Genomic DNA, 10,000 nt, shown 5'->3' on the forward strand with positions numbered 1-10,000 from the left:
TTGCATCAGGAACTTCACATGGTGTGTCGCCCCGTCATCAGGCATTTAGCCGTGTCACACGGGTGTGACACACCGTCATCATTGGGTTAATAAATCTTTGTTAAATTGAACTGAAAAGAAGTTCTTAGAATAAAGTAGCACAAGATTCATGAAAACAATAAACATAATTGCTGAAAAATGCCTGGGCTGTCCACTCGTTCACCTGGTGTACCGGCCTTGACTAAATATCTCGTCGCTGGCATCTGACCCAAAAATCAGGAAACGTGACAGCACGTCATCCGGCGCGAATGGGCTAAAGAATAACTAAATAGTAATTTAAGTAGATGATCAATTTACCAAGTTGATCACCCTACTGGCCATTTAAATAATGAGGGAGAGGTCTAGTCAAACTCATTTTCAGTAAACTGAAGCATAATTCTAAACAGCTCTTGAGTTTATACTATATTATAGAGTTAACCCATTAACCCCTTCACTACGGGCAGTAGAAAACGCTCCTCGCGCCGTATCCGAGCTGCCGGCGCGTGCCAAATTTTAAACGTTGCTACTGAATATGACAAGTTTTAAGCCAAAACCTCTACAAGTTTATAGCCAAAACCTCAACATAATCATCATGTGTTATATATCAAAATATGCATAGTTAACCTCTTTCCCCATATGCATGTGACAAGTTATTTACATGGGTTGGGAGGAAGATGGAAAGAGTGACCTTGGTGGGAGGCCTCACTCAGATGACCAAAGAAAACGATTGAAATAGTATGGTAAACTAATCATAATAAGTTTTATATTTGTATATAATGTTCCATAAATAAATAATAAAATGATTGCTAGCAGGGCCCATCAATGCCTCCCCTGGTATAAGCGAATCCCACTCTTATGTAATAAATTATTAATAATGAAAGTCAAGTAATATATCGTATCATATCCGACCTCTATTCTGAAAGATCTCGTACAGTATCCGGAAGAAAGAAAACTCAATTCCACCAGAACTCAGCCATGACACAGTATGCGCGTCCTCGGATTTGACGCGTGCGCTGCGAGGACGCAGTATACGCGTCATCGTGTTGAAGGGGTTAACAACCGATGATGTGTTTTTTCGTCATACCATAACGCAGGAGCTCTGGCCTGACAATGGGCCAGTTTGGATCACTGTGTTATTTTATTGTAATGAGTGAGTGATGATGACAATGGCAGTCATGATGATTATAACTGCCGTAATATTAAGCAAAATAAGTTTCACCTAACATCTAAAACCTAAACGGCACCACTTTCTTCCTTCTAGCACCAGTAGGAAAGAGGGCCTTGAATGGCACCCATCTACGGTCTCTAGCAAGCACTATCTTTATAGAACAATGGCACATAGCACACCTCTTGCTCTAAAGTGCTGCAGATGAAGTTGTCTGACATCTTGCTCTACAAGTGCTGTGCAGATGTATGCCTTGTACTATGGCACCCACAAGTATGAAAAAATAAATTTGCATTTTGTTCTTCCCTAAAACAGTAATACTTCTATCACACTGAGTGTAAAGAAAAAAATGAGTTGATATGGACCCTGAACTACAATTTTAGTCAACTACAGAATTGATAGAGCCTGTGATATACAGATATAAGTCTCTAAATACAGTAAAACACACAAAAAATAAAACACAAAAATGGCTCTAGCTCTCCAATGAGTGACTAAAAGAGAGTGGGAAAAGTCAATGTAAGTTGTGTGAAGCTGCCTCGCTTTGTTTTTAATTTTTTTCTAGTATGTCTTATTTAACCCATTGCAAACAGTCATAGATTTGCTTGCCCAGTCTCCAGGATAGGTTTTATTTCAGAGTGCGGCAGTGTCACGCAGCATACCTTGAATTTTACCTCTCTCTTTCAGTCATTCATTGTAAACCTAGAGCCAGCTTTTGTGTTTTTCCTTTTTTTTATTTTATTGTATTCAGAGACTTATATGCATCATATGACAGGCTCTATCAATGCTGCAGTTGACTAAAATTGTAGTATAGGGTCCATATCACTGCATTATTTTCTTTACATTTAATGTGATAGAAGTATTGCAATTTTATGGGAGGAAAAAAGTAACTTAATTTTTTTGTATTTGTGTACTGTTGTGAACCAATAAGAACAATATAACCATCCACAATGAAGATAACATGAAGAGGTAGGGAAGAGGAATGAAACCTGTGCTTATGACTGTTAATGCCACAGTATAAGGCATCATACTGTCACAGGGGCACATTGTAGACACTGGGCATGGTTTGAGTCACCTTCCTCTTCTTGTTCTGCCTGTACATCCTACATCCTTCATCACCGGTACTTTAGAGTAAAAGGTCGAAAACTTGCTGTGTGCCATCGCTATCTAAAGATAGTGCTTGCTAAAGACCATGGATGGGTGTGAAAGTGGTGCCATCTAGGTTTTGGATTTTAGCAGTCAGGATGGGTGGTTTACGATGCTGGCAACACTGGCTGAAAATCAGAGGGATTGGGAAAGTGTTTTCTATGCCCTCCTGGCAGCACAGACTAGCTTAAACAATATTTTTCCATAAATAGATCACAAAATGTGGGTTTAGGCTGACTTTGGAACCGTTTAGCTCTAAAGCTAGCACCGTTACAGCCATAATACTTTATGACTCTGTGCACGCTTCAACTGTGAGCAGATCCCGATGTTGTGTCATATGTGCATTGACACCAGTCTTTTAATTAACCTATTGCCGATGGGGCGCCTACCGACATAACTGGTCATCAAAGTGGGCAGTCTACGACACTCGGCTGAAAATTAGAGGGATGGGGAAAAGGTTTTCTCCACTCTCCAGGTAGCGCAGACTAGCCCAAACAATATTTTTCCATAAATACATCATAAAATGTGAGTTTAGGCTCACTTTGGAACCCTGTAGCTCTAGAGCTAGCGCCATTACAGGTGTAATACTTTATGACTGTGTGCATACTTCAACTGTAAGCAGATCCTGATGTTGCGTCATGAACGCATTGACACCCATATCTTATGCCTAATTGGTGATGACATGTATGTCTTGACACCCGTATGCAATGGGTTAAGCCTAATCAGTGCCGTTATGTATCCCATGACGCCCGTACTCATTGGGTTTATATTGCAGCAATTATAGTAATTATAATTGCAATTGTCATCATCAAAACTCACTCATTACTCACTCATAGTACAATAAAGGAACAGATAGATCCAAAGCCCCCAAATGTCATGTATTCATGACACCCGTCTGCAGTGGGTTAAAGTGATTTTGATTATAATCATTGATTTCTTTTACTAATTACAATAGATGAAAATAATTTGATCAAGATTGTAAATCATGCTGTTACTGATATATAATTAGATTCATTTTCTTATCAACATAATTATTCATGATAACAATTCACTTTTCGCTTTTTCTTTGTTACTTAATCTTTTTGGTTCAATATATGTGATCATATACTGTTACTTAATCTTTTTGGTTCAATATATGTGATCATATTTTGGTATGATGCCAACAATGTATGCATATGTGTTAGTAATTATTTTTTTTATTCATATACATGACAAGAGGTAAACAGTTACAAGAAGAATCATGAATAATGAATATAGCAGTATTCCAGGTGTTTATTTTGCTTGCATTCCATAAATATGCACCTTTAATTTTTTTTTAAGCTCTCTAATGGGAATATTAGTGCCTGTCTGACTCAGGTGAATAATTCCCCCCCCCCCTCATTCCCACTTTATGATTATTGCTCTTATAAAATAAAGACACTTGAACCTGATAACATGTGTTGTGTGTGTGTGTGTGTGATGCAAATATATGGACATGGAAATTGTAGACTTGGCTAGTTGCTGTTTTTTCTCTCTGTCTTTCTTGATGTGTCTCTCTTTCCTAGTAGTATGTATGTGTACTTTATACATTGTAAAATCAAAAGCACTTCATAGAGGTGAGCACCCTTTGTACATCTTTGTTTTTATTTGTTTATGGTATAGCATCATCTTGTATAAAAATATATGTATATATACCAGTACTTAGTCCTGATTTGGGTCAGTTTGTGTACCTTGTTTATGTATTATGCTTGCTTTTGCATCATGCATCCTTTTATATTCTTTTCAGAATATTTTTGTGTATATATTAACTTGAAAGAAATAAAAATTCTCCCTCTCTCTCTCTCACCTGCACATGTTCCCCATCCCCTCCTCATATACCCCCACCTGTCTGGCACACCTGTGTGGAAGGTACATATGTTGTAGTTACCCTGACTCTCCCTCACTCTCTCACCTGCAGCAGACGAAGTAACATGTCTGAGGGATCAGGAAATGAAGCAGCTGCTGACCCAGGGTCTCTGGGGGTAAGAATTGTGCATAGTGCTGCATTGTGGAATTTTTTATTGAGTGTGTTGGTGTTGAAAATGATTTTTTTGTTCTGTATTTCTACACGCTTACTTGGAGTGCCATAGCATTACTATATTTTTAATTATATTTTTATTTATTTTTTGTAATAGAAAAGTTTTATTATATACTGTTGTGTGCTGCGATATACACAAACTTTATTTCAAGTGTTTTGATTTGTAGGAAGTGGTAAGTTTCCAAATAAAAGTGCAACCTTCAACTCTCATCAGTGAATTTTATATTATTGTTATCTGGGATATGGCCATGGTTTTGAGTGGCTTTTGAAGCTAATGAAGACCATGACAAACATACTTGTGTAAATCTCATAGATTTCTTGTGAGTGCTTCATCCCCTCTTGAATTTCTCCTTCTTTTTGGAAGAATTAAGAACATTGACATTCATTTAGATAATACATTCCCTCAAAATAATTATATTGCATTGCAATGAGTTGCATGTTTCAGAATAAGATAATGCAGTTCAGAATATAAGTAAAAATGGTCTGTGTGTATTGGAAACATGAAAGATAACAACAGTTTCTGACAATACCAACATATTTATAAAAAAGTAAAATTCTCATGATTTGGTCTAGGGAAGAGTAATTTTACTTCAAATGTCTTCAAACTAGAAGGGATAGTGCCTCAAGAGGAAGGCAGGTAGTTAACACGGTGGCTTAAAGTCTTTAGTTATATGAGTGCTTTTCTTTGTATCGACTTTCTTTGTTGGACAAACAGGAGTGAAAAGGCAACAAGGCAAGCGTGTTTGTTTGCATAAGGCGTTTGAAAGAGGTAGTTACGCGGCAACCTCTCTAGGAGATATGTATACTGGCAAAATTGTATGGTGCAAAGTATTTGGTTGGTGCAGTGTATTTGCCCAGTTGGGTGGACTTTGTGCCAGCCATCTGATTTAGTATAATTCGAACGCTCCGGCATTTGGACATTCAAGGCTAGAATTCCCCCGTCGGGAATGGGTTAAGCCATATTTAGAGCTCTCACCTTTTTATTTTGTGTTGATATTACTTCTTGATGCATTGCAGTTTAACACACAGAGGAGATATCTGTTTGGCTTTTCTAGTAAAGCTCATATTTCCTAGAGCTTTTTCAAATTTTCTGCAACACCAAAAATGTAGATACAGGTATGAATGAGACGGATTAAATTTTGTCAGAATTACATATAATTCTGAGAAAGATATAATTAAAATGCTTCAGTCACATTGTTGTGATGGTGGTGGTGGAGGTGGGGCTCATGTGAAAGTGGATGCTGTGGAAGTGGTGGAGGTGGTGGAGGTGGTGGAGGTGGAGGTGGGGCTCATGTAAAAGTGGATGCTGTGGAAGTGGTGGAGGTGGTGGAGGTGGTGGAAGTGGTGGAGGTGGAGTTGGTGGAGGTGGGGCTCATGTAAAAGTGGATGCTGTGGAAGTGGTGGAGGTGGTGGAGGTGGAGGTGGAGGTGGAGGTGGGGCTCATGTAAAAGTGGATGCTGTGGAAGTGGTGGAGGTGGTGGAGGTGGAGGTGGAGGTGGAGGTGGAGGAAGAGGTGGAGTTAGAGGTGGTGGAAGTGTTGATGGAGGTGGTGGAGGTGGAGGAGGTGGTGGAGTTGGTGGTGGAGGTGGTGGTGGTAGTCAAGGTGGAGGTGATGGTGAATATTGTGGTGGTGGAGGTTGTGGTGATGGTGGTACAAAAACAGGTACAGGTACAGGTAAAGGTACAGGTACAGGTACAGGTACAGGTGCAGGTGCAGGTGCAGGTACAGGTACAGGTACAGGTACAGGTACAGGTACAGGTACAGGTACAGGTACAGGTACAGGTACAGGTACAGGTACAGGTACAGGTACAGGTACAGGTACAGGTACAGGTACAGTTAGAGAAGAGATTTTCCTTCCTTGATTCTTTCACTTTCAGAAGTAAATAGTGGATTCACTGGGTAAAAACATATTTGGAATGATTATGCATCCCATGTGTCTCAAATTGTGATAATGTCATACTTAGTTTTTACAAGGTCTTATTATTTTGGGAGGAATTCCTGTATGTACCCAGAATGTTGTCAGAATGAGGTAGTGATGCTCAACATTACCCAAATATTTTAGCATATAAACAGATGCAAGTTTTTTTTCATATTCTGCACATATTTCTTTTGAATAATGGACACAAGTTATATTCTTAAAGCTTGATTTTTTTTTGTGAAAATAATTGTGCTTTTGATTTTTATAACTTTATCATTAAGTAAAAACTTACTACAGTTACTGTATCATGACATCCTTCATCTTCCTCATGCTAGTCTTCTTTTACAGGCCCTGAACTCTGTGGAGTTACCAGTGTTGGGAACTGTTACCACAATGGAGGCTTTCATCTATGGTTCCTTCAGCCTCCTGGCCCTTATGGCTCTGGCTCTGCACTTCCTCTCCCTGAAGACCAAGAGCCAAGTCACATCAGCCAATAACCCTCACTTCAAGAGATTTCAGTATTCATTCTTCTTGGTTTACTTTATGGCTCTGTTCTCTGACTGGCTACAGGGACCATATGTCTACAAGCTGTACGAGCACTATGGTTATGCCAGCAACCAGATTGCCCTCCTCTATGTGGTGGGTTTTGCCAGCAGCGTCATCTTTGGGACGACAACAGGACCCCTGGCTGATAGGTTTGGAAGGAAGAAGATGGCCCTTTGCTTCTGCATAATGTACTCCTTCTGCTGCCTGACCAAGCTCAGCTCAAGCTTCTTCTGGCTGTTCTTGGGGAGGGTTTTTGGTGGCATATCAACATCCATGCTCTTTTCAACCTTTGAGTCATGGTATGTTTACGAACACACAGAAACACATGATTTCCCAAGTGAGTGGCTGTCAGTGACTTTCTCCAAAGCAACCTTCTGGAATGGCATGCTTGCCATAAATGCTGGGGTGTTCTCCAACATCTTTGCTGAGACCTTATCCTTTGGACCGGTTGCGCCCTTCATGCTTGCTATCCCCTTCCTGATCATGGCAGGTCTCATCATCTCGCAGACCTGGAGAGAGAACTATGGAAATCAGGCCATTGATCTGAAGAAGTCCTGCATGGAGGGTCTTCGCTCAATCCTGTTCAAGGATTCCATCCTCTTCTTGGGTGTGGTTCAGGCTCTATTTGAAGCCAACATGTATATTTTTGTATTCCAGTGGACCCCTGTCTTGGGGCCTGGCCACCCTCCTCTTGGCATGGTGTTTGCAAGCTTCATGGTGTGCATCATGATTGGATCGTCTTTATATTCTATGCTTTTCTCCAAGAAGTACTCAGCTGAGCAACTCCTGCTGATGGCAGTGGGGATGGCTATTGTAGCCATGTCTTTGTGCATTTATTCCACCAGTAGCAACAACTTATACCTCTCCTTCCTTGCTTTTCTCATTCTGGAGGTGGGTGTTGGGATGTACTTCCCGGCAATTGGTTACCTGCGGTCTCAGGTCATTCCAGAGGATCTGAGAGCAGGCATCATGAACTGGTTCAGAGTCCCAACCAATATCATTACGTGTGCTGGTCTTCTGCTTGTCCACAATAATACTATTATCAGTTCAACTGAATGTATGTTTGCAATCTGTACCTTTATGTTAGTTATTGCATTATTTAGTAACATGAAATTCATATCTCTCTACAGTAATAACAAAACTTTGGTTACCCACACTGATGATAGAACACCATTGACAAAAGAGGAGTCTTAATCTGTACAAAAACAAGAACTTATAAAATGAGATGTATAGAAGAATAGTGAAAAAAAATCATTTGGTAGAGCTAGTTTGGAAAGTCTAGAATGCAATTTTGTGCATTGACATATAGTCCAGCTTTATATTCACATGATATTCAGAAGATTTTTGTATGCATTGTGGAATTAATATGCCTTGTAGATGCACACTCCTTTTTCTTTTACAGGAGTACTTTGGAATTTTATACCACTATCTTAGAAATGAATAGAATACCAATGGATCAGATTCATTATATATATTATTTTTTATTTGTCATCTAGTTAACATAATAGGAAATACCAACAGGATAATAATAAGATATTTTCCTGGGCATTGCAAGAAGGGAATATTTTCCTTTGGCTCCATTCAAAATTTTGAAAGGGGTATTTTTGGTTAGGAACTGTCATTGGGGAACAGCAGATTTTACAATGACATAGAGAAACTTCAGGTTATATAAAGAAAACACTTTTTATAGTTCATAAAATGTAGTGGGAGTCTTTCAATTTACATTGATGATATGTGAGAGCAAATGGTGACTGAAGAAAGTTTTTTTTTCATAAACAAAGATGACTTACTTAAACTGTAAAGAGTATTTTGATTTGTTAGATTTTACCTATATGTTTTGTATGTGATAGGATGTGATTGGATTATTATTTTTCTATTAAAGGAGCAAGTGATCAGAGCTTTGTAAGAGTATTTTATTTCTCTGAAAAGGAGTGTATGATTTCATTAATTAAAAATGGACTTATAAATGATCTACCCATAAATGTCATTTATGTAAATGTATGTTAGTGACCAGATATTATGAAGTTCAAAATTGCATAAAAAAATGAGTTGGAATATGCACATAGGCCTTCTTCAGCTAAAATGACAATTAAGTGATATGATGAAAATTAAGCATCACATGATTATAGCAGTAAAAAGTTAAATGTATTTAACTTGTGTTTTTATTCTGCATTGCTATAATGTTTTAAACAATTGTTTTATTAATTTTTGAAGTAAAATTTTTCATTTTTTCACTATTAAAATTGATTAATATATTCAAACTGGTATATGTATATCTCAAGATGCCAAGTATTATCCGAAGAAGAAATAACCCCAGATATGTTTTTTAATTATTTATTTATTTTTTTTTTTGTTTAATCCCTCGTGAGGGAGTGTGCATCCCTTATAACATCAAGGAATTTTCCTGTAGTTGACATTCATGCTTAAATGAAGGCTATGGTCACTTGGTTTTTCTGTTTCAAGTGACTGAAATGGAACCAGTTTCTGACCAAGAAATTGAGGACTGAGAAGTCATACAGAGCAAGTGATGGGTCAAGATGAATTGATGAATTTTGATGATGAACAGTTATTTTGATGGTTGGTATGATTTATTGATGAATGAATGAATTGTGAGGCAGCTAAATTATCTTCATTTCCAGTATGTATATATTGCAGGCACCTTCATATTATATGTTCATATGTAGTGTTTGTTTGTATATCATATATTTTTTTTTTTTATAATAATCCACTTCGGAATCACACATTTGTGATGGAGTGCTGATTTTTGTTGTTATTGATATGTATATATTTTTTATTGAAGGGATTATTATTAGTGATATTTTTTAAAAATGCACATATGGTAATTACTTCAGTACTAGAAAGATATATACAAAGGTATATTCATTGAGTTGTGATATGCATACATCATGTTATGTATTTATTAGTATTAGATGAAAATTTATATGAATGTGCCAGTATTGTAAAAGTAAAGTATAATCAGATTTTTATTTATTATCATATCAATAAAATTCCAGTTTTAGAATTTAATAGGATTTTTTTTTCTCTCATCTATACAAAAAGATTTATTCAGCACAAAAAACGTGTATTATGAAAATCTTCATATTTATACGTGAGTGAGATTTTAATATCTTGTATGGACAATCCTGTTTTAGG

General features: G+C 37.6%; 1 protein-coding gene across 6 annotated transcripts in view; it reads left to right on the plus strand.

Annotated features, from left to right (window-relative positions):
- LOC122250271 (solute carrier family 61 member 1) overlaps positions 1-10,000 on the plus strand; it is a 15,162-nt gene that overhangs the window by 5,140 nt on the left and 22 nt on the right. For 3 of the 6 annotated variants that reach the window (XM_043011618.2, XM_043011617.2, XM_043011619.2), the window contains exons 3-4: positions 4,263-4,326; positions 6,650-10,000. The exon at positions 6,650-10,000 is cut by the window's right edge and continues 22 nt beyond it. In XM_043011618.2, coding sequence (XP_042867552.2) covers positions 4,276-4,326; positions 6,650-8,041 — 1,443 coding nt within the window. In that variant the 5' untranslated portion in view covers positions 4,263-4,275 and the 3' untranslated portion in view covers positions 8,042-10,000. The remainder of the gene's footprint in view (positions 1-4,262; positions 4,327-6,649) is intronic. The other 3 variants (XM_043011621.2, XM_043011620.2, XM_043011622.2) reach the window with 1 other exon arrangement.

This window comes from Penaeus japonicus, unplaced genomic scaffold (genome assembly GCF_977035675.1).
Source record: "Penaeus japonicus unplaced genomic scaffold, GWHDUDI00000001_assembly GWHDUDI00000024, whole genome shotgun sequence".
Lineage (NCBI taxonomy): Eukaryota > Metazoa > Arthropoda > Malacostraca > Decapoda > Penaeidae > Penaeus > Penaeus japonicus.